Consider the following 25709-nt stretch of genomic DNA (forward strand, 5'->3'; position numbering starts at 1 on the left):
CAGCAGCCTTACATGCATTGATCCTGCTCAGCACAGTGCACACGTCGGTGGGGGAGAGGGTGAGGGCCTGGTGGTCTGCAGGGGGAACAGTCTTCATGGCCGCCTCCTGGTTGTCCCTGTCAAAGAGAGTGTAAAAGTTGTTAAGCTCATCAGGGAGGGAGGCGTCGCTGGATGGAGGGGTGGTGTTGGAGGGTTTGTAATCCGTAATGGCCTGGATGCCTTGCCACGTGCGTCAGGGGTCGGAGTTGTTGTTAAAGTACTCCTCAGTCCTTAGCTTGTGGCTGTGCTTGGCCCTCTTGATGCCCCTCTTCAGGTTGGCTCTGGATGAGCTGTAGGCTTGCGCATCACCTGATCTGAAGGCGGTGTCTCGTGCCTTCAGTAGTAAGCGGACCTCTCTGCTCATCCACGGCTTCTGATTTGGGAACGTTGTAATGTGTTTGAGGAAGGAGACACTATTGGTGTTGGTGCTGATGTAGTCCAGAACGGAGGAGGCAAAAGAGTCTATGTCCGTGTGGTAGTCCAAGGTGGCCTGAGTGGCAAACATACTCCAGTCCGTGTGTTGAAACCGGTGCTGTAGTGTAGAGTCTGCTCCCTCTGGCCACACTTCAACTGTTCTCACTGCTGGTTTCTCACGTTTGATGAGTGATGTGTACTTGGGGAGTAGAAACAATGAGAGATGGTCCGACTGTCCCAGGTGGGGGAGGGGAATGGCTTTGTAGGCCTCAGCCATGATGGTGTAAACATGGTCCAAGATCTTGTCTCCTCTAGTGGGGCAGGAGACATGTTGGTAAAATTTGGGGAGTACAGACTTCAGGTTGGAGTGGTTGAAGTCACCCGCAACAATAAAGGCTGCCTCCGGGTGTTTAGCAATCACATAAGGACTCTTAGCGGGTTAAAGGCCCACTTCTGTCAATCCCAGTGCACAGAAGTTTTAATGAGACCACCATATTGAATACTGTACATTTCCTGTATCAACACCTGTACTCAGTGTATAGCATCTAACCTCATAACCAATATAAACTAAAACTTGATGCTTAAAACCAAATATTCATCACATTCTCAGGGTCATAGTGAAAAACAGCAACAAGCCCCAAAGGTTATTTTGAAATGTCTAAATTAAAACAAAGAATGTCAAAAATACAGTATGTTAAATAACAATTATTTTGCTTTTTGTCTCATTCAGTGAATGAAGTGTTTTCATTGTGACATTAAAAGTAGTCTGAGTGATTGGCTGTAGAATGTGGTTGCAAACCTACCATTGGCCAACTATTCCAGTCAGTGTTTTACTCCCCTCACAATATTTTTGTATTTCCGTTTTTGAAATCTCATTCGCTACGGTAAACGACATCGACTCCTGTTATTGACATACTCGCTGAATGTGATTGGTCTTCATGGTTCTTTTTGGCCTTTGCAATGACTTAGACAGTTTTATGCCAGGGATCGTCTCCCCAAGTTATTATTGTATTTATTTCATGGTGAATGTGTTTGATCTGTTATTTTATTTGTGTCTCTAAGTTTGAAAATATAAGTGAGACTAAGATAGATAGATAGATAGATAGATAGATAGATAGATAGATAGATAGATAGATAGATAGATAGATAGATAGATAGATAGATAGATAGATAGATAGATAGATAGATAGATAGATAGATATTTTATTAATCCCTCAGAGGAAAATTTTTATGTTACAGCAGCATAAAAAAACACTTGAATTGTCACAGTGAATGATTAGAGATCATTAGGCGTGAAAAATGATTTATTGAGTTAATGACAGTTTGACCTTTAAACTTTTTGGCGATTAGACTGCGACAATGATTGGCCACATCACAGAGCGATGTCCCAAATTTAAGTAAAGATTCCCAGGAAAACCAGACGGATCAGGTGGTGATGAGGAGGAGGTGAGTTGAGCATCAGGAGGTCTGATAGGCAGAGTGGCAGAATTCCGATGATATTTACAGAACTGGGATGAAAAACTGTTTGGCTCAAAAGCGCAGACAGAAATATCATCGGGCAAATATGGGGATGATAGAATTATGAATGAGTGATTTGACAGCATTGGAAAGTGGAAGTGACGGAGAAGATAGCACAGCAAGATTAATTCACCGAAGAAGTAAACCATGACACGAGGTTACTGATGATTATGTATAAACTTCATTTAAAGTCGCATCATAAACTTTGACACGTTCGTTTTCACTTTCTAACTCCACACAGAGCAACTGCTAATAAATGGAAGCACAACATGATCACAGATTAGGAAGTGCATCACTGTAACTAACAATCTTGTCATGTCTATATATTGTATAAAGCTGTTTGTGCAAATAACAATCACTCAGAGAACCTGTCACAGTTTTGCATGTGATAAAATGAGAATGAAAAACAAGAGCGAAGTGTAGGATAAATCTGGCTTGAATGTGGTCAGAGGACCAGTAAAATGTCTGTCACTGTAAACATGATAACCTCCTCATCGATTGCACCGTCCATAAATATCTCACTGGAAACAGACAGTTCACTGATGGGAGGAGAGGTCAGCTTTCCCTGCGAGTGTAAACCAGCCAGGGTTGTCATTGTTGTGTTAATTGAAATTTACTGTCACAGTGGCGATCAGATAGTCAGCTGTAACATCACTGTAGACAATGACTGTTTGAGAAGTCCACCTCGCCTGGTCCACAGGGTCACTCCAGTTCGCACACAAAGGTCAGTGAGGTCCTTTGCTATAAAAGCACAGCTTGTCCTTTGCTGTCAGAGCAATGCTGGATCTCATGTCCAGAAATATAGAGAAACTCTGGCAGCCTGTATCCGACAATCAGACAGAAAACGAGTCTCAAAACGTCACCTCAAACTGGTAACAGCCAGTATTCATACCTTACAGCTCCTCTGCAGATTCTTAAAGCTGCACATATCTGTAATTTGAGAGAAAAACCAAACCACATGCCTGCGTGTAAGTGATTACAGTGATGAATGGTCTGACAATTATCAACTCATTCTGCAGTTTCAGAATCTTTATAGAAAGCCAGAATATTTTTTTGTGTCTTTTCATTGCTTGTTTTGAGTTCTATGGACTAACCACAGCCATAGGTGTTGTTAGCTTCGTTTCTTTGAAAAGAGGCAAGCGAGCTCAGGAACAGACTGTACCTGTTCAGCACTGAACCGCAGACAAAGGAAGCCACTAGGTGGATATAGAGGAGCGTTATGCTGTAAGAGAGACAGATATTTTGCTCAGGAGTTAGTGCAGTGTTTTGGAATTCATTCATCAGAAACTGAACACGTCAGCCAACTTTTTATGGTGATTTCATGGCAGTGCTGTATTTACAGGGTTTTTTCAATGTGGTCCAATGAAGTCAGGTAAAGCAGGTTTAAAAATGTTTCTCCCATAAAGCAGGTGTAAGTACTTCCAGAATATAAACTGAGCTGTTTACACTTTTCTGCTCTGCTGTTGAGAGATCAACTTGATCAAATTACAGTACATCAAGTCACATCAGTAAATAAAAATGTCTATGTTGTCTTCATGAAAGCTTCTCGTGATATTCATCACTGCTTTGGGTATAAAGGCTTAATGCTTTGAATTTCATCAGACATGGATTAGCGATAACTTAATTTCAACACAGATGGGCACTGTGATTACTTTTGATGTCAACTCAAGCATGATTATTAGCTCCTTTAGTTTATAAAATTCTCATGTGAAACTTTCTGTGATTTCTGACTGACATTAGTGCACCAAGTCGACATCAATACCCCTCCTCACCTCTTTGCTTCCGATTCCTGCCAAGTTTGTTAGTTATATAACCTGGAAATGAGAAGGTCAGCACCCAGCAATCATCACCATGGTTACTTGGCACGGACACACACACACACACACACACACACACACACACACACACACACACACACACACACACACACACACACACACACACACACACACACACACACACATCTTGGCTGGTCCACTTTGGAGCTACATGTGTGTGTGTGATAGTGTGTGTATCAGAAGTAGGGCAGCAGCAGCGTTACCTAACTCACCCAGAAAAGACATCTGGGGAGTTTAAGCAGCCCTCTCACTGATTACAGCTTCCTGCGCGCAAACGCACTTCAACCATCAATCAGACACATGCAAACATTGGCTCATGATCTACAGCTATTTACGCAAAGGCATACAGTGCATCCGGAAAGTATTCACAGCGCTTCACTTTTTCCACATTTTGTTATATTACAGCCTTATTCCAAAATGGATTAAATTAATTTTTTCCCTCAAAATTCTACACACAATACCCCATAATGACAATGTGAAATACAAATTTTTGAAATTTTTGCAAATCTATTAAAAATCAAAAATGAAAAAAAAAAAAAATCACATGTACATAAGTATTCACAGCCTTTGCCATGACACTTAAAATTGATCTCAGGTGCATCCTGTTTCCACTGATCATCCTTGAGATGTTTCTACAACTTGATTGGAGTCCACCTGTGGTAAATTCAGTTGATTGGACATGATTTGGAAAGACACACACCGTCTATATAAGGTCCCACAGTTGACAGTGCATGTTAGAGCACAAACCAAGCCATGAAGTCCAAGGAATTGTCTGTAGACCTCCGAGACAGGATTGTATCGAGGCACAGATCTGGGGAAGGGTACAGAAACATTTCTGCAGCATTGAAGGTCCCAATGAGCACAGTGGCCTCCATCATCTGTAAATGGAAGAAGTTTGAACCACCAGGACTCTTCCTAGAGTCGGCCGCCCGGCCAAACTGAGTGATCGGGGGAGAAGGGCCTCAGTCAGGGAGGTGACCAAGAACCCGATGGTCACTCTGACAGACCTCCAACGTTGCTCTGTGAAGAGAGAAGAACCTTCCAGAAGGACAACCATCTCTGCAGCACTCCACCAAGCAGGCCTGTATGGTAGAGTGGCCAGACGGAAGCCACTCCTCAGTAAAAGGCTCATGACAGCCCACCTGGAGTTTACCAAAAGGCACCTGAAGGACTGTCAGACCATGAGAAACTAAATTCTCTGGTCTGATGAAACAAAGATTGAACTCTTTGGCCTGAATGTCAAGCGTCATGTTTGTAGGAAACCAGGCACCGCTCATCACCTGACCAATACCATCTCTACGGTGAAGCATGGTGGTGGCAGCATCATGCTGTGGGGATGTTTTTCAGCGGCAGGAACTGGGAGACTAGTCAGGATGGAGGGAAAGATGAATGCAGCAATGTACAGAGACATCCTTGATGAAAACCTTCTCCAGAGCGCTCTGGACCTCAGACTGGGGCGAAGGTTCATCTTCCAACAGGACAACGACCCGAAGCACACAGCCAAGATAACAAAGGAATGTCTTCGGGACAACTCTGTGAATGTCTTTGAGAGGCCCAGGCAGAGCCCAGACTTGAACCCGATTGAACATCTCTGGAGAGATCTGTAAGTGGCTGTGCACCGACGCTCCCCATCCAACCTGATGGAGCTTGAGAGGTCCTGCAAAGAAGAATGGGAGAAACTGCCCAAGAATAGGTGCCAAGCTTGTAGCATCGTACTCAAAAAGACTTGAGGCTGTAATTTCTGCCAAAGGAGCTTCAACAAAGTATTGAGCAAAGGCTGTGAATACTTATGTACGTGTTATAGTTGCGTTCTTTATTTTTGATAGATTTGCAAAAATTTTAAACAAACTATTTTCACTTTGTCATTATGGGATATTGCATGTAGAATTTTGAGGAAAAAAATGAATTTAATCCATTTTGGAATAAAACTGTAACATAATGTGTAAAAAGTGAAGCGCTGTGAATACTTTCCGGATGCACTGTACGTGCACATACACTCCCCCCCCACACACACAGCAGACACATGAGCACATGCCAAGACTGTACAGTGACTGTAGACAAGTTTTAATGTCACATCATTTATTACTTTTACAGTTAATTCACCAAAGTATCATGAGACACAACGATGTAAAATCTGTTCAGTGACACTGATCAAAAGTAAAAGAATAAATATCATTTGAATGTTTTAGTGGATTTAGATTAATCAATTTTTAGCATAAAGCTCGAGATATTGTCATTAGACCTGAGAACCTGAAGATCCTTTGAATCAATTCTCAAAACACATGTTTTTAAAAAGCCTTTAATAATGATAGCACACGGTCTTATTTCTAACATGGTTTCTTACCTGGTTTATTTTTACTGTTGTTCAGGCTAAAGCTTGTATAGATAATAGATGGATGGATGTCTTTTGGATGGATTTTTGCTTTGCATTATTTTCATAGTCTGATTTTATTTGCTTCCATCTTTAAACGCTTTAGTCTTGGCTCTTCTATGTAAGGCACTTTGTAACTTGTTTTAAAAAAGTGCTGTATAAATAAAGTTTATTTTTATAATTAGCCTTTTAGATACTTAACTTGAATGCAGCTTGATTGCACTTCAGTTTTTTTCAGTCCATCCTGCAATAAATTTGCCCACAGTGGGTTCATTGTTTGACTAGAATTAATTATTTCACCAATTTCCTCACTGTAATGGGGATGGGCAATTACTTGGATAATGTATCTAAGCTACATAATAATGTACAACTATTTTCACACCAAAGAATATATTTTATTTCATCAGATGCCCACAGGAAACAATCTAAAAGCCTGAAATGTTAGGAATGATAATTTATTGCAGAAACAGAGTTAAATATTACTTATTGGTTGGCCTACCTACCAGTTGCCCATTTTTTTTTTTTTTATCTATTTATTGTCAAATTACTGGAGCCAGAAAATAAAGTATCCTCCAAATGTCAGTTTTAAATCATACAAAGTAAAATGATCCAAAGTTTCTAAAATGCCAAAATTCCTGTAAAAATATAGACATGATCTCAGCTGAACCAGTGTTGGCTGCAGAACAGGAACTGCTGGAGACAAACATGAAGGAACAATAAAAATGATTTACTTGGTGAAGTAAAACATAAAACACATGTATGCTGATGTTTACCTCGGAGTGATTTACTGCACATTAAAAGGTGTTTTGACTTTTAAACTCAAAGAGCTGGACTTTGTTGTTTCATGTACTAGAATATTTACATTTCCAATTCAACTCCACTGCTAATATTGTGCATGAACAAAAAACAAATTTAGAAAATAAACACAGAAAAAAAGTGGTCATTTGTTTTTTACTGCACATTTTATGTACAAGACAAATTCTCAAAAGGCAATACAAAATAAAACAAAAAGTACAAGATGGTTATTGTAAGACAGATTATTAATTGATACAAAGAAAATGTTCAGCTGTGACATTTTCTCTCCTTCAGTGATGCTTTGCATCCTGCAGGAAACCAAACTCCGAGTGACTCAATAGCTCTCTTATGATTTAGGTTTATTTGTCATGATCCACAACACTCTGCAACATTATGATGCATTGAAAACGTATTAAAAACAGATGTAAGTCAATGTGACGATAGTTTAAACTGATTCCTGAATTTACTTACTGGAGAGATCAGACTTTTTGTAGGACGATTATGGATTATCTGTAGATGTGTATTCAAAATATCCAAAAATAATTCAAAAATATCAAAAGAGAAAATTAAAAATATACTTTACATTGACAGCCAGAAACACATGGGACACACAGCACACGCTAACACGACAAACATCATTACTTTAGCGTCTGTGGATCACGTTAAGAAGAAATGTGCTTCTCTAAAGCATCTGATACATTAACTGGAGTTACAGGACAAGTGGATCAGATATTTTGCTGAAACTCCAGACCAGCAGCTGCAGTTAAATTGGATGTTAACCCATTTTACAGAGAAGATTTTTCACATTCTTCAAAATCTGAGCATGTATGGCAGAAATATACTGGATCATCATATTCATTCATTCTTATGATGGAACAAATGAATTGCTAATCCCAAAATGTATTCTGTCTCTTGATCCTCATTAAATTTATGTCAATAAAATATTGTCTCTATAAAACACTGTCTCCTTTCCTGAAATGTTTGGTGATATGAAATGGATCAGAGTTAGATAAAAGTTCATACCCACTGCTGTGAGACTACATGTATGTTCTCTCATTCAGGCACCCCATAAGACTATGAGGTCTAAGACCGGTGAAAAAATATGGATCCCCTTCAGGTAGGACGCATTATCTTTTAGGGTCCTACGCTGTCACTTAGAAAAACACTTAATACAACTGTACAAGATGAGGACGTAAAGAAAGGAGTTAAACAGAACCTGTCTTTAGCTGTTCGATTGGCGGTTTTACACCAATCAGAAGCCTGAAGGCAGGAGAGTAAGAATGTTGTGTGCAAATGTATCCTGGTCCATCCAGACCCTTTAGATCTGACCCACCTGGGCTCGTTTTGTGCCAACTTGTACCAGACCTTACGTAAACATGGCCGGTCACTGGACTATCTGGGGCATCTCGCTCCAGGCTTTGGCCTTCTTCTTGGCCAGCGCCATCCAGGGGGGCTCGTCCTGGGGCAGGGCTGCGGGAGGCAGGCCTCGCTGGGAGGACACGGTCTGACCAGAGGGTCCTGGAGCTCGTGAAGCTGGCTTCTCCAGGCTGGGTCTCGATGAGAAGGGAGGGGAGGTGATGGGGGGTGACTTGGATGAAATGGCAGGTTTGGAGAGAGCTGGTGTTAGGCTTGTGCAAGAAGGAGATTTTTGGGGAACAGCCGGGACCGGAGTGGGGTGTGACAGGGATCTTTGGGGCGGGTTCGGTTGTGATGGATGTTTTGCTGCAGCAGCGGGGAGCTGGGGTTTGGGAGAAACAGGGCAGGGGAGCAGCTGGGATTTTGAAGGCTGAGGTGGCACTGGAGTTGGAGGAGAGAGAGCCTTCGTAGCCTCCTTTTCTGGAGATGTTGGCAGTTTATTGATCTCTGGCTGACTCACTGGAAGAAAAAAATAAAATAAAATAAAATAAAACACCCACTCCGAAGTAAACAAAACTAAAAGAGACTTGCATTGAGGAAATGTGACAGATAGTGATTGGCAAGATTTTCGGATGACATAATCATATTTAAAAGGTACAAAGTTAGAAATGAAATGTGAATAAATGGGGGCTTTAAAATCTTTGCATTAGACATTACAGCACATAATTCATCAACTGTACGTAAATGATATAAATTCAAATAACTATTAAATAATTTTTTTTAAGCTGATGTGGAGACAGTGCTATGTTTAGATAATAAGTAAAGTGGGGCTGAATAGGCATCATGTATGACATATAGTAAATTATAACAGGGTTTTCACTGTATAGTGGCTGGGTATATAAATACAGTGCATCCGGAAAGTATTCACAGCGCTTCACTTTTTACACATTATGTTACAGTTTTATTCCAAAATGGATTAAATTCATTTTTTTCCCTCAAAGTTCTGCACACAATATCCCATAATGACAAAGTGAAAATAGTTTGTTTAAAATTTTTGCAAATCTATTAAAAATAAAGAACGCAAATATAACGCGTACATAAGTATTCACAGCCTTTGCTCAATACTTTGTTGAAGCACCTTTGGCAGAAATTACAGCCTCAAGTCTTTTTGAGTATGATGCTACAAGCTTGTCTCCTATTCTTGGGCAGTTTCTCCCGTTCTTCTTTGCAGGACCTCTCAAGCTCCATCAGGTTGGATGGGGAGCGTCAGTGCTCAGACATCTTCAGATCTCTCCAGAGATGTTCAATCGGGTTCAAGTCTGGGCTCTGCCTGGGCCTCTCAAAGACATTCACAGAGTTGTCCCGAAGCCATTCCTTTGTTATCTTGGCTGTGTGCTTCGGGTCGTTGTCCTGTTGGAAGATGAACCTTCGCCCCAGTCTGAGGTCCAGAGCGCTCTGAAGAAGGTTTTCATCAAGGATGTCTCTGTACATTGCTGCATTCATCTTTCCCTCCATCCTGACTAGTCTCCCAGTTCCTGCCGCTGAAAACCATCCCCACAGCATGATGCTGCCACCACCATGCTTCACCGTAGAGATGGTGTTGGCCAGGTGATGAGCGGTGCCTGGTTTCCTCCAAACATGACGCTTGACATTCAGGCCAAAGAGTTCAATCTTTGTTTCATCAGACCAGATAATTTAGTTTCTCATGGTCTGACAGTCCTTCAGGGGCCTTTTGGTAAACTCCAGGTGGGCTGTCATGAGCCTTTTACTGAGGAGTGTCTTCCGTCTGGCCACTCTACCATACAGGCCTGCTTGGTGGAGTGCTGCAGAGATGGTTGTCCTTCTGGAAGGTTCTCCTCTCTTCACAGAGCAACGTTGGAGGTCTGTCAGAGTGACCATCAGGTTCTTGGTCACCTCCCTGACTGAGGCCCTTCTCCCCCGATCGCTCAGTTTGGCCGGGCGGCCGACTCTAGGAAGAGTCCTGGTGGTTCCAAACTTCTTCCATTTACGGATGATGGAGGCCACTGTGCTCATTGGGACCTTCAATGCTGCAGAAATGTTTCTGTACCCTTCCCCAGATCTGTGCCTTGATACAATCCTGTCTCGGAGGTCTACAGACAATTCTTTGGACTTCATGGTTTGGTTTGTGCTCTGACATGCACTGTCAACTGTGGGACCTTATATAGACGGTGTGTGTCTTTCCAAATCATGTCCAACCAACTAAATTTACCAGGTGGACTCCAATCAAGTTGTAGAAACATCTCAAGGATGATCAGTGGAAACAGGATGCACCTGAGCTCAATTTTGAGTATCATGGCAAAGGCTGTGAATACTTATGTACATGTGATCTTTTCATTTTTTATTTTTAATAGATTTGCAAAAATTTCAAAAAAACTTTTTTCATGTCATCATTATGGGGTATTGTGTGTAGAATTTTGAGGACAATTTTTTATTTAATCCATTTTGGAATAAGGCTGTAACATAACAGAATGTGGAAAAAGTGAAGCACTGTGAATACTTTCCAGATGCACTGTACAATGGATGTCTATGCAGTTGGTTTTGAATATACAGTATCACAACCTTCTGTTAAGATGCTGCAGTAGCTAAGTTTGACCAGATGAGGGCAGCATTGCAACAGTGAAAAATGAAATTGCATAAAGTTCAGTTGCTGCACAAATAGTAGTAACAAAGTGTTTTGAGTACTTGAACCACATCTGAGGTCATTACTGCAGTTCCTGTTTTTAAGCAGATCACATTTAAATTCAAATCACAAGAAGATTTAACAAAATAACGCTGACTAAAACACGGCCATGCTGCAGCTGATGAGTCCTTTGTGACCGAGTTTTGGCCATACAAAATCTTTTGCAGGTTCAAATGGCCACGTGTGTGTGTGTGTGTGTGTGTGTGTGTGTGTGTGTGTGTGTGTGTGTGTGTGTGTGTGTGTGTGTGTGTGTGAGAGAGAGAGAGAGTGTGAGAACCTTTGCTGACCTTTGCCATTAGATTCAGTTGTTTTGTTGCTATGCTCCTTGTTTGAAGCTGAGCTGACATACATCGGCAGTGAAGACTTTCTCTGTTGTTCCTCCTGACGACACAAAGCAGCAGGACAACAGAAAATTATACAGATTATGTGGTGGTGAACTAAACACACATGAAAGCAAGGTAAACAATTCTCCCTTTCACTTCCATCTGAACCATGTATATTCAGCATGCTGGAGAACTATATCTAAACATATGAATGTTATTTGCAGTCTAGCTTTTTCAACTTCATCATCCTGCTGTAAAAAAAAATAAAAATCCATGTATTGCATTCATACTATTGTATGATGACAGTGACAAAATAGTGATACGGTATATGAGCTTTTCTCCAGTAACACCTCTGTACATTATGACCACCACAGTGATAATTGTCCATTTTTGTCACTCAAACAAAACTTGTTCCTTAGCGACTAGTGCTCACCCCCCTTCCCCCCTATACACACACACACACACACACACACACACACACACACACACACACACACACACACACACACACACACACACACACACACACACACACACACACACACACACACAGCAGATTACCTTCTTGACAGTCACCTCTTCCAGTGAGTTTTCTTTATAGATCTTCTGTTTCTGTTTGGCCACAGAGATCCAGCTGGGAGAGTCTGATGCAGCGGCGACACCGCGGCCTGCAGCTGGGTCTGAGTCGATAACACAGCAGATACACTGTTACAACACGGACTGCATCAGAGCCTTTTCTTACTTTACGTCAACAAGTTTAAGACTGCTACACCTGAGTGGATTATTATAGCTTTGTGAAATTAAGAAAAGGGTCGGTATGTGATTTGTGAATGTGAACACACACCTGAGATGCGCTTCAGTTTCCCTCCACCGTCTCCGTGTACTTCTGGTTTCTTCGGGAGGGCAGGCTTGTTGCTGATTGGCTGACATACGGAGGGCTTAATGCTGACTGGCTGTGGTGAGTCAACTTTAAAGTTTGTTGGCTGAGTTGGTGACTCAATTGGAGGCTAAAAAAAATGATAAAAAAAGAAATTTTTCAAAACTCTTAAAATTGAATTAAACCATGTTTTTGGCCACTTGGAGGCAGCACAGAGCAGCTATACACACTAAACATGTTGAAGTTGTTGGTGAACAGTTGCCTATTTATCTATCCAGCAGAAAGCATTAAGTTCAAGCCCAATATTCACTCTTCTTCTAGCTCTGGGTTTATGGTAGTCTTTTAGAGCGTTTTCGTAGAAAGAAGCTGGAACAGAAAACAAAAAAGTTTGAGCACTAAAACGCTCCATGAGCCCCACTTGTCTCACAAAAGTACCAATTTCATCTACGGATGATATAAGAGTTTTGGTTGCAGCTTCTTTAAATTCCTTAGATGAAGGATTTAATCCTAAATCTCAGTTTTCCTGCATTATGTTTCAAAGATAAGAAACTGTAGAAAGCTTCAAAGCTGAGCATCTGCACTGCTTTTAAAGATTGAAAGGTTAGTTTCAGTCTGGGTTTATCACCTCTGTGTTTTCCTCCTCTGAGCTGAAGCGGAGCAGAACTGACGTCTTCCTGAGCCGAACTCCAAATGGATTGTCGGGCTTTCCCGCCACGATGATGGAGCTCTCTGCAGGTGGGAAGGTGGAAAAGGTTTCTGGTGACTAATTTTGGCTCCAACAGTAAACTCACTGATTTAGATTAAGTCACGTAATCTTCATTAACTTCTTCAGAACATTCATGTTCAGTGTCCTTACCTCCTGTGCTTGCAGCAGCCGAGGTCTGAGGTTTAACCGGAGCCGGCGTTGCATTGTTCTGTAGTTTGGCGGTGGTGCTCTCTGTATTCTTCAATCTACTGGGGCTCAACAGCGATTCAACTTTCGGTGAACTCACTGGCTCTGTTTTCACAGATGGATCCATCTTCGCTGGAGCCTCCAGCTCCTCACCTGTAGGTCCTGTCACAGCGGAAGAAGAAGAGATGCAGGGAGGTGGGGAAGGAGGAGGGCTCAGACTTTGTGATCTCTGCCAGGCGGGGGCGATGGTGAAGTGGACTTTATTCTGATCCGAACTGCAGGGAGGCTGGCTGACCGTTTCCTCCGCAGACTCAGGAGGTGTATCTCCGTGTTCCTGGGTGACCTGTTCTGTTTCTTCCACAGTGGGAACTACATCATGAGAAGGTGACTCTGTGGCACTTTGACTGAGATCTGCAGCAGCTGGAGGCAGCTGAAATAAAGATGGGGCTTTTTCTGAGCTGGGAGAGTGCAGATTTATCTGGATGGTGGAAGTGCTGGTCTTACTGGGAGAGATGACTCCACTCTCTTCTGAATGAGTCTCATGTTGTGACTCTGGGAGACACAAAGATGAAGGCCTGGGCGAAACTGTGTCTTGTTCTGTGGCGTCAGCTGGATTCTTTTCCACGCGTTTCATGTCTAAATGTGGCGTTTCCTGCTCCAGGACCTGGTTAGCTGGATCTGCCTCAGACCGGTATGCATCCATGTCTTCTTGATCCGAGTCTTGTTCCACGGAGTTGATGTCTTCGCCCTCCTCTGCTCCCTCCAGCCCCACGTCTCCAGAGCTCTGGTTGAAGCTGCTTTGCCCCTCCTGCAGCATGTCGAGTGCCTGATCACACAGCTCTGCAGGGATTCCACCAACATTTGTGTGTTTTGTGGAGACGCTGTCATTTCCGAGTGCCACAACTTCACCTGGCTCCTGCATCGACGTGGCAATTTGAACTTCATCCCACACATCAGAAAACATCTCTGAAATCTCTTTTGCTTCGCTCTTGTCATCTTCCATTGCTTCCTCTACTCTCCTCACCTCCACCTCCCTGTCGTCAGCCTCTTCCCTCTTCTCCTGCCCATCACCATCCCCCTCTGGCACCTTCTCCAGCTCTATTGTCTCCTCCTCTTCCTCACTCTCCTCCTCCTCCTCTTCTTCCTCCCCTCCTGCTTGGCTGATAGTTTGTCTGGTAAGCATATGGTTTTCTTCCTCAGGTTGGATTTCCACTGCCTCATCTTTCTCTCCTTCCTCTTCATGCTGAAAGACAAATAAGTGAAGGAAAAAGAAGAGAACAAAAGTGAGTTCAATTTCTCACACACACACACACACACACACACACACACACACACACACACACACACACACACACACACACACACACACACACACACACACACACACAGAAACTTCTTGTATGTGTCAAGTACAAACTAAATTAATGAGAGGTGCAGACAGTCAGGAACAAATATATGTGTATCATATTATATGTGCAAGGGAACCGTTTATTAATAATTCCAGAGATAAACCTGTTGGAGCGTTATAGAAACTTTCAGCTGTTTTGGTTTTCTAGCCTTCTGCCTGCTAATATAAATATTTCTACTTTAACAGTGGGTCAACTAAACATCAGACTTTAACATGGGAGACAGTTGATGTTTTCCTGTTTCTATCACAGTCATTACTGTCTTTTGTCTTGGTCAAGAACAATTGTTGCATTACCTTAACCACAGTTACTACTGAAACCATGACGACCACAGTACCCTAAAATAAAATGCTCAAACATGTGTCACAGGATCTTAATGGATAATTGCTGCTCAGCAACGTCCTCTGTTGCACCACACAGTTCAGATACACCGCTAATGAAATATGTTCTCACTATTCACATTCCTTCTACTGTCTTTAATTTTAGTCATGGACCACTTTTGCATTTGTTACTTGACAAACCATCCCGTCTTTATTTCTGCCTCTGTGCAATGACAGCACTCACATCTGTGGGGATATTTTTTACTGACAATGACAGTTATTTTTGTCTGCCGATTTCTGACAGCAGGACTTTCATCTCTGTGGTGTGAAATTCTTCAGCTGTTCTGAGGTTGCCTAATATAGAGACCCTTTGGTGCTTCACATTAAACAGTAAGAGAAGTTTAAAGTTGTGTGAGGCCTCGTGTTTTGTAGAAAATCAGTTCAAAAGGTTACAAATACACAGTTCTAACAAATAATAAAAAATACATACTTCTTGTTGAATGAATCGCTCCACAACTAGATCTTCCTCTTCCTCTTCTTCTTCTGCTTTGTCTTCCTCCTCTTCTTCAACAGCAACCTCTTCTTCTTGCCAGGAAGGAGTGACAACCTCCTCCTCTTCCTCTGTGGTGTCATCGGACAGGACGGAGCACGAGGTAGCAGCCTGATAACTGACAGGCTCATCTACCTCTTCCTCCTCTTTCTTCCCCTGCTCATCTTCTACTGCCAACTCTTCTTTCTCCATTTCCTCCGCTTCCTCCTTCATCTCCAGGGCAACACGCTCAGTCTCCATGTCCAGCGAGCAAGACGCGAGGGGAGTTTTCAAGGAGCTTAGTACCTCCTGTAAGAAGGAGCTCTCCTCATCTATGCTCTCATGGACTCCATCTTCTTCTGCTGAAATCGAGTCACTTTCATCCTTGTTGTCCTCTGGAACGTCCAGCAGGAACTCCCTCGGACCAGTAGGGGGCTCTGGTGTGGCTCTGGAAGCAGAAATGAAGAGGTAAGATGGATAGAAGGAGAAAAACAAAACAAATCAGAGAGCTAGGAGGAGAAAATCAGGAGGAAATGATATGTCGCACCTGGGACTGTCCAGACAGGAGGGGGTTGAGCTGGGTTTGGAGGAGAGCGGCGGCCGGGCGTCCGAGGCTTCCTCCTCTGAGAGACTCAGCTCAGGAGGGCAGGAAGTGTCCAGGCCGTGAGAAACATCCTGTTCTGCTTCCGACTCATCCTCTTCCTCTTCCCTCTCCTCCTCTTCTCTCAACAGGGATCGTCTCGAATACTGGGGTTGCTCTTTCTCCTCCAAATCCTCCTCCTCTTCCTCTTCCTCTTCCTCTTCTTCCCCTTCTTCCTCCTCTTCCCCTTCTTCCATCTTCACTTTTGGTTTCAGCTGACCGTCATTTAGATCTGAATTACAGACATAAACAAAGGTCTCGTGTATTAATCTGATATGACACAAAGGGAGAAAGTCTATGGACGTATCTGGCAGCCAACGTAAAAATCGGCATGGCGTGTTACAAAATTAATATAAAAAAAATTACAATTTTCTTATTCAAAAATGAAGAATTTTTCAAAGTCAAAATAAAAATAATGATTGAAGTCTTAAACATGTTAGACTCTATTAAATGGGACATGAATTCTTCTGTTTCAAACTGGTGGATATTCTTCGGTATTCAAATACAAAACGTTTGGATTGGACTTTTAATTGTATATTCACAGGATTCTTCCAGACACAAAAATTATGAAGAAATTGAATCATTATAAAATTGAGACATAGTTTAATTACTGAAATTACATTTTCAAGTTTGGGTTGCAAACTGAAAATTTAAATTCCTCTGTCATTATAGGTCAGATGTAAAATGAAAATGATATGCATTGTTTATGATAGATTTGCAATTTGTATGTATTTTCAAATTATCTTTAATTATTTTAAAAATAACAAAAGTTTATTTTAGTTTTATTATGCCTTATGCACACTTAAATATAATTTACAATTTCACTTTGATTAAATGCTCTCATTTAAATATTGCCACTCAAAGACTTCCATACATTTAGACTCACTAAAAGATGCAACTGAGCTGAGCAGAAAAAAAGCGCTCTGACCTTCTGGTTCTTGTTGCTCCTTCAGAGCGTCCGTTTCTGCTTCTGGTGTGTAGGTTGTCAGCACCTCCTTCGTGAAAGAGTCTCCCTCTGTTTTCCCCTCCAGCCGCTGCACAGACACAAGACATTTGTGATGACATCAATATCCTCAGTTACCATTTACGTGGGCACGGTGACGCTGTGGTAAGACAGTCCTTTAACCAGAAGATGCAGATTAAAGCCAGAACATGGGCAAGTACAGAACCACAGTGCAGTGGGACAGGAGAGTTGTTTTATATCTGATGACCTTTGACATCATAACCAGAACTGAAACACTACATTTGATGCAAATGATGTTTGTGGAGGAACTGAACCACTGCCGGAACAACACTTATTTTAGCAACAGATGCAATGAATCTGAGAAAAGAACATTTGCAGAAGATTAAAAGATAAATCCTCTTTTATACAACTTAGGTCTTTGTTTTGTAGTGTTGACCATTATATCTATTGCCAGTAATAATAATAATAATAATAACAACACTAATAATAATATTAGTAATAATCCACTCACCAAGTTCATTACTAATATGTAAGAATAATCAACTTTGTTAAGAAGACGTCAGAATAGGAAACCTGCAGTCAGCAGTCATGATCATCATGCAAGTTTGAAAAACTTGGAGGAGGAGAAGTAAAGAGTAAAATATCCTCAAACTGTTTGCTGTCAGCAGATTTCTTTGTCAACTTGACCAACTGTATTTGTAATTATTACAACATTTGGGTTGCTCTCACTTCCACCGTTAAATAAAGGTGTTAAGGTCATCCAGATAAACTGCTGGCTTTTTCAATGTAGACTTTGGGTTTAAACATGCCTTTGACTAAATATTTTAGTCGACATGCTCCTCCTCTTCCACTATCTGCGTGTTACCAATTTTAAAAATCCCAGTTGCTACAGGAAACAATGAGAGCAGCCTCAGAGCTAACTGAAAATGGCAAGTTTTGATGAAGATTTGATCATTTGATCAAGCCTGCTTTTTTTTGTATTGTTGTTGTTTTTTTGGTCTTTTGTGGGGATCGAATACCACGGCCCGCCTCCCTGCATGCAAATCTTCAACCAAAGCAAGTTTCTCCTGACACCATTTTGCACGGGCACTATTGCTGCGTACTGGGGTAGTGCTGCCCAAGACAAATGAGATTCATTTAAAGATGCAAACCAGGCAGAACTGTTTTCCCCCCTATAGCAGAATGATTTGCAGGCAGGCCATTCTCAAACACCATCACAGGATGGTGGCGACAGGTCTGACTAAGCGAGACTACACAGTATGTGTTTTATAAGAGACTTTTTACAGCTCAGCATTTACTTTGCTGAGTCTAGTTTTATAAACAACAAAAACAAGATCCAAAACTGTGAAAGTATGACCCAAGTTGTAGTAAAGATAGTTTAAGGCACACGCAATGAGAGTATTAGTGTGTGTGCTCATGCTGGTGTTTTTGCACGTGTCTTACGCTGGCAGGCTTCCTCTTGTTGCAGGCTTTGTGTCTCAGGCCCAGTTTGTGTTTGGCAGCAGAATTATCCAGCACACTGAAAGGACTGGCCGGCTGACTGAAGTCTCCTGGAACCACCAGGGGGCTCACTGCTCTACTGGAGGCTGCACAGGACAGCTGGGAAGAGAAGGAGACACAAACATAAGGTTTCATTAAACGTTTCTCTGATAACTCGTTAACAGGGGAAACACTCCTCAGGCATTTGTGAATACAAGTAAACTAACTCCCTGCAACATTTGGACTCCAAAGAACCAAAACTGAAATCTGGAAAGACCTTCGGGGAAGCCTCACTGGCAAGGATGAGGAAAAGGCACACACATGCCACTGTATCTACAAAGTCTGCCGCCAACTGTGTCCCAGTGGATCAGCTCCAGACAGAGCTGGTCACCTCGCAGACTTGACTCTTGTTCCCGTCTTTGAGAAACTCACCCAACTGTTTAAAGGGGAGATGAATAGTGTGTGTGGATTATGACAAAAGGTGGAATTTCACTTCAATCATGAGGGCAGCAGATAAAGAAAGCAGAGGAAACAGACCGACAGAGAGAGGGAGAGTCCAGCTGTATAAACATTAGCTGTCCTTATCTGCAGGACCAACACTTACTCTGTCACCACTGGAGGAGTTTCCCGCTCTCACATTTGGACTTATTTCAACAGAAAGTGAAAGATGCGCCGCAAAGTCTGCGAGTTATCCTGAGAAGTTTTGTTGCTTTTCAGTTTGTCAAATATAATTTTCAACCGTGCAGCTGTGTTCAACCGAGTTCTATTTTATTTCTATATTTTTGGGATCATTGGTCATCATTCTTTAAAGAAACCCTCACAGCCTCCTTGTCACCAATGATCCCCAAAAATATGAAAATAAAATAGAACTTGGTTGAACACAGCTGCGGGTCATTTTGACCAGAGGACAACGGGAGGGTTAATGACATATAGGTTTACTGAGTCTGTGTATGCGTGTGTATGCGTGTCTTTCTGTGTGTGTGTGTGTGTGTGTGTGTGTGTGTGTGTGTGTGTGTGTGTGTGTGTGTGTGTGTGTGTGTGTGTGTGTGTGTGTGTGTGTGTGTGTGTGAGAGGGGTTGGGGGGGTGGGGTGTGGAGAGGCGGGTCGAGGCAGACTCTGAATACTATAACTACAAGCAGACATGCTGACTGCCAAAGAAACCATTGGAATGCACTGTGAACACACACACAGTAGGTCAGTGGAATAACATGTACAGGACTGTGGCTGCACAAAAGAGAAAGAAGGTCAGAAAAACAGAGAGAAGGAAAGACAGAAAGAGGCTTACAGAGGAAGAGGGGGTCTAACTGAAGACTACCATTTAAGGTTTGAAGAGCAACTTGAGGATTGGTTATGACCACACCCACCAATACACACACACACACACACACACACACACACACACACACACACACACACACACACACACACACACACACACACACACACACACACACAAAGTCCATCTTCAAGCCTCACAACAAAGCACAGATATACATTTGTGTTTTGAAATGAATGTATGAACTGAAAATGAAGAAGTTATTTAAATCAATCCTCAGATGGAAATCTAACATACATCTGATTTAAGAAGGATCCAAAAATCCAACGAATCTATTTATATCCTAAAAGAATAAAAAAGACCAAAAACATCAATACTGACAGACAGCTATATTTAAAGGACTGCTTCTTTCTGATACTTCACTCACAGCCTCCCAAACTGATGTTGACTGAATTAAAAGCTCAATGTAACCTCGGTTAACCTGCAATAACTGATTATTTTAAGCGAAAACACAATGTTAACATATTATCATCCCATACAGGTGAAAGAGTTGTATCTCTGGCCATGTATGAAAGTCCAATATTTAATCTCTTATCTCTATTTTGTTTGCAGCTCTTAACAGCTGATGCTAATGAGATGAAGGTGTCTATGTTTACAGATAATTGCTGGCTGTGTTGTTTTTTTTTGTTGTTTGTTTTTTTGTTGTTAAAAGCAGCTAAATGATGCTGATGAGAGCGTGAGAGTGAACCGAAACACAGTGATTAGAGATGGTGAAGAGTTTAAAGATGCTAAACTGCTCTGCAGACCTGAGGGGAACAGCAGACTTAAGTGATAATTCTCTGTGGGTTTGTTACTCATTTGCCTTACACATGCTTATTTCAGCCATAAAATAAAAATATTGAATAGTGCAGCTTTAAGTGAATGAATCTCTAAAGCTCAGATAACCCAGGAGCTAAACTCCTTCCATTTTGCACAATTCAAGAGCAACAAACTCATAACTTGTGGGGTAAAGCAGTGATTCCAACACTGTGGCCCGTGTACCACCAGTTGCACGTGAGGAGCCACCTGGTGATATGCAGGAGACTCACTGAAATGATTAATAATTTCACTCTAATAGGTCCAAACCCCCAAATTTAGTTTTTTTAAATATTTTATCTAATTTATTACAGACAAAAGTTATTAAATATACACATCGCAGTATGATGCTTTAAAAATGACTTGTTGAAATAAAATGTGCCTGTGCTTCCCCATGTAGGCTGACGTCACGTCCGACACAGTCAGATTTGGACTCCTCGTTGTTGATTAACAAGCGCAGTGGAAATCTGAAATTGCTACAAGGTCCAAAAAAGGTCAAAAGGAAAGTGACACCTGACAGGTCAGATGAACCTCTCAAAGCTGAAGAGGAGTCGGAGTCGACGAGTGACACCACTTCTAGCAAGAGATGGAAATGTATGCTTTGGTTTTGAAACAGCAGCTTTATGTTGTTATTATTTAGACTTAACAAGGATATTGCCTTGTTATATTTGGTTTGTTACAAAGTGGTAGAGACTGGTCTGAACAGTTTGGGAACTCTGCTCTAAAGTGTATGTCGACAGGTGACAAAGCCTTCACTCTTTTCACTGGGTTTACACTAAATATAAGACTGACCTCCACCCGAGTGCCCAGGATGATCGTAAGCTGATATGAACACGTGTAAAACACATAGAAAGCTTCAAGTGCCACAATGACATCAACTTCCTCTTTAGAAGTTAAATAGAAAAAAATGAAACATTCTGTGTCTCCATGAAGTCTGTCGTGAGTGAATGGAAAAACTCCAGAAAGTGCCACTGCGACTGCAATTCATAAGTCACTACTGTCCTCCTTGACTGCACTTTAAAGGGGATATTTTATGTTTTTGTATGAATGTCTTTGTAGCTGGCCGTTTGTGGCGTTTCCAGTGGGAAAATGACCGGCCATAACCCTTCCGAAATTGCTAAAACTACACTATCATTAAATGCTCATTTGTCATACTTTGCTGACTGTGCTTTTGGCCCACATTACAACCAGAGAGACTAAATGGATAATTGAGGTTTTCAGGACATTTGTCTTATCATGAACTGGCACTCAACATCCTCTCCATCCAAAAGTAGTCATTTTAAATTGTTTAAACTGACAGTGTTGTTGGGGAGCAAATGGGACATTTTAAGTCACGTGCGCTAAAACCACAGACATTCATACAGTAGGTCAGGAAATAAGGACATAAAAGGATAAAGTGATAGATGGTAAAAGAGCGAACAACATATGGAGAAGAGAGCAATAAAGGGGAAAAACAGAAAGAGGTCAATTTGCTTGAAGGGATTCTTTTATAATGAGAAGTGTTTTAGTGATTAGAGAGGATCATGAGATGTTTTCACCATCGTAGTCACATGAAGACAAATGTCACAATCACATAAAGCTCCACACTCATTCAGCCTGAAGGATCCTCCTGGCTTTTACAAATCACATATCATACGAGATCATACGGAGTTCACCTGAGATCACTTGAATGGTTGTTAAGCTGTTGAAGGGGCAATCTAATCACAACACTACGTCCATGATGCCCATTTTGAAATAGCATCACGTACAGAGGTTTAGTGGATTCAGTCTTGATTAGCAACCAGGAAGTTATACTGTCAGTAAATTTGTCAATTTAAACAAATTTCAAATTGTTCCCGTCAGTATTTATGAACCCAAAGCTAAAACTGCCTTTACAGCACGAACGCAGATTCCCTGTTGAGGGGTTTCATTGTGTTGAGGGTGACATTTGAGTCTGACTTCTTTCTGCATTTTTGAAAAACCATGAAAAAGTATGACATGTTTATAGACAAGAAATTGTGCATAAGTGGGTCAAGCTGCTTTCCAACCTTGAAAGACAGAGGATCTGGATGAAACTGAAGACCTGCCTATCACATTTTCTTTGCAAACAATTAAAAGTCCAAATATAATGTCAACAGATTGTTCACAGTGCTGAACCTAAAAAGACTTATAATCAAACTCTGTGGGTTTACGGAGCTTTTTAACAACCTTTAGCTTGTTAATTTGGTTTTATGGCCAGACTGTGAAATTTGAGAAAAACTGATCTGTAACTGCTGAATATTTGTTTACTAACAAGTTAGACAGAACAACTTTACAAAGTAATAATGAAAAATGATCTCCACCCACCGCAAAATCTGTTTACAGGTGTGGGGAAATATCACAGCTTAGATGCATGGAATTTAATAATTGTACTCAAGTGATGTCATTTGATCCAGCATGAGCTGAGGTTGAAGATTACGCGTTTGAAATGGAACAAACAAATTTAGGCTTGAATAAAGACAGAAGTGAGTTTACAAGTCACCACCTGAGTGCCCCTCAGTGGCTCAGAGTTACATTAGTCAGACCAAAGTTATAAGTACTGCGGTTATTGTAGGTGTGTTCGGTTTCAAAGGAAAGAAGAATGCAGGGAATAAACAAGGAAATTATCTCTGGTTTTGCAGCATTGATGTTGATAGTTATTTTTAAGCTATCCATTGTGAGACTGACATTGTTTTTAGTGTGCAATGATAAACTGTTTGAGTGTTCGGTGTTTGTTTACCTGGTCGTCATCGCTGTCTATTCCCTCCAGACTGATGGAACTGTTCCTCTGAGCCTGATTCTGAGAGACACACAATGAATGAGTAAGACGATGATCAATGCAATCCACAGCAACCAGCGTTCAGGTGGACCACAGAGGAAACACAGCGTTGAATATATATGTTACCATGGCTGCATGAAGTGTGGTGTATTCAGGTGGACTGCAGGGTAGACCGTTGTCCTCAGACATGGTTCCAGCATCTTCTGTCCTCTTCACACACATCAGGGAAGGAGGAGAGCCCAGTCTCATGGCCTGCTTCAGCTGGAGCTGCAGAAAAATAACACACATTTACATTGAGGCAGACAGAGTTTGTATGCGTACTTGTCATGTATGTTTTCACCTTCCTGTAAGAGTGAGAAATTTCAAACATGGATGTAGATATTATAGAAGGAAGAGAAGGTGTTTTGTGTGTATGATTACTTTGAGATGATGAAGCATCAAATCTTATACTAAATCATAAACTACAGCTTTATAAAAAGGGGGAAAAAAAAAAAAGAAAGGTGTGTCAGTATGCATTCTTGTTGCTACTAAGTATCACTGTTTTTAGAGTCTGGAAATTCCTACCAGTGACGAGTGAGACTGACACAGGGTGACTTGTGAGTTAGCTGGCACTCAAGAGAGAAAGTGTGTGTGTGTGTGTGTGTGTGTGTGTGTGTGTGTGTGTGTGTGTGTGTGTGTGTGTGTGTGTGTGTGTGTGTGTGTGTGTGTGTGTGTGTGTGTGTGTGTGTGTGTGTGTGTGTGTGTGTGTGTGTGTGTTATCACAGAAACTCAAACAGGGTTGTTATCTGCATGTTGCCCTGTAACAGTCACTTAAGGACTCGGGTGCCAAGCAAACACCGAACAATACACCTTTTCTTTGGCCGGGCTGGCACACGCTGACACACACAGGACACAATGTTGATATTTAAACATCGTTACAACTGGAGGAGCTCCCACTATAGCTTATCGCTCTGCTTACATTTGTAATAGGAAGCTCAAATTAATCTGAAAGAGTTTATTGCTAAATTTGAATTTAAATGTGTTTGATAAAGTACAAATGGTTGTTTTATCTACACATATCTTTATTTTTTGGTTCTGTGATAGCTGCACATTTATGACTTCATTTAAGATTTAAAAAGACTATGTCAAAACCTACTATATAACTGTGAATAAAACCACAGTTTAAGATGGGAGAAGCAGCAGCAGTAATATGGTTGCTGTCCCAGACTGTTGTGGTGAAGACGAAGCTGAACCATGAGGCAAAGCTCTCTATTTCCTGGTCAGTCTACATCCCTACCCTCACCTGGTCATGAACTCCGGGTAATGACCGAGAGAATAACATGACAGATATAGAGAGGCTGAAATGAGCTTTTCTGTGCAGGCCAGAAGACCTCACAATCGGTGACAGGCTGAAATCAGGAAGTCGGTCAACTATTGGAACAACTTTGGGGACAGAAATGTGCCTTTAGGGCTGGTCCTGCTGTTGTGGTCCAGCTAAAGATGTGCTACTGGTGCAAGTGTGTGGCAAAAGACCAAAAAAACTGCCACGTCAGCATCCAATCTTTTTTCATGTTAAACTCAGTTTCTTACTTCAGTTTTGAAAAGACTGAAATATCATTCCCTCTTTCTTTTTTCTTGCCTTTCTTTTTTAACTGTGTGATGTTCCTTTTTTATGCCAACTGTTCAGTTTGGTTCAGTGAATATCTCAGCTCTGCATAATATGCTTGCAAAGCCATTAGCCTGTCAGTACTTTACCTTTGACGATACTGCATATAAACTACTTTCTGGTATTTTTAGTCCACATTCTGAAGTCAAAAATAACTTAAAGGGATTTGGTGTGTCTCCATCAGAATTATATCCTGGCTCTATGGAGAGGGCTTTGAAACATTTGGACGGTTTTATAGGGCAATAAATACATTAAAAACAATGTTTCTTAATCATTTTAATTTACATTGTACTTGCAAATAGTAAGAAAATAATACAGATGTCAAACATATCCTGGGATGGTTTTGCTTTTAACAGGTTTGGACTCATGATCTTCATGACAGAAGCACAACCCTGTTTGAAATCTCTCCAAAATAACACTTTGGTCATTACGTGACCAAGTTAGATGCACCGCAGTGTTGTACTGTGCATTATGTTCTAATACCTGTGCACCTCGTAACATATCGATCCTTACATAATGTGTTTATATTTGGCTCCAGGACGACCTCTTTCTGCTTATCAAACAGGCAGCTGAGCTCAGAGCGAGGATTAAGGTCAGGAAATCTCCATCAGACTGTTTTTCACTATAAACTCACTTTATGCAAATCAATGTATTAGCAGCTTCTGTCTAGGATCCTGTCTCATCTGCAAACAGGC

General features: G+C 41.4%; 1 protein-coding gene across 1 annotated transcript in view; it reads right to left on the reverse strand.

Moving 5' to 3' along the window:
* Positions 1-6621: 6621 nt before the first annotated feature.
* Positions 6622-25709, reverse strand: part of LOC138628878 (capping protein-inhibiting regulator of actin dynamics) — a 53918-nt gene continuing 34830 nt past the window's right edge. The window contains exons 5-16 of the mRNA XM_069712188.1: positions 23496-23636; positions 23331-23390; positions 18427-18582; positions 16948-17053; positions 15927-16251; positions 15341-15827; positions 13089-14367; positions 12858-12961; positions 12200-12362; positions 11917-12035; positions 11320-11413; positions 6622-8850 (exon numbers count right to left, since the gene is read on the reverse strand). Of these exons, the coding sequence (XP_069568289.1) occupies positions 8360-8850; positions 11320-11413; positions 11917-12035; positions 12200-12362; positions 12858-12961; positions 13089-14367; positions 15341-15827; positions 15927-16251; positions 16948-17053; positions 18427-18582; positions 23331-23390; positions 23496-23636 (3525 nt within the window). The 3' untranslated portion in view covers positions 6622-8359. The remainder of the gene's footprint in view (positions 8851-11319; positions 11414-11916; positions 12036-12199; positions 12363-12857; positions 12962-13088; positions 14368-15340; positions 15828-15926; positions 16252-16947; positions 17054-18426; positions 18583-23330; positions 23391-23495; positions 23637-25709) is intronic.

Source organism: Brachyistius frenatus, unplaced genomic scaffold, assembly GCF_029030835.1.
Source record: "Brachyistius frenatus isolate BFR_SWC_R1_liver_20210118 unplaced genomic scaffold, ASM2903083v1 Contig_107, whole genome shotgun sequence".
Taxonomy (NCBI): Eukaryota; Metazoa; Chordata; class Actinopteri; family Embiotocidae; genus Brachyistius; species Brachyistius frenatus.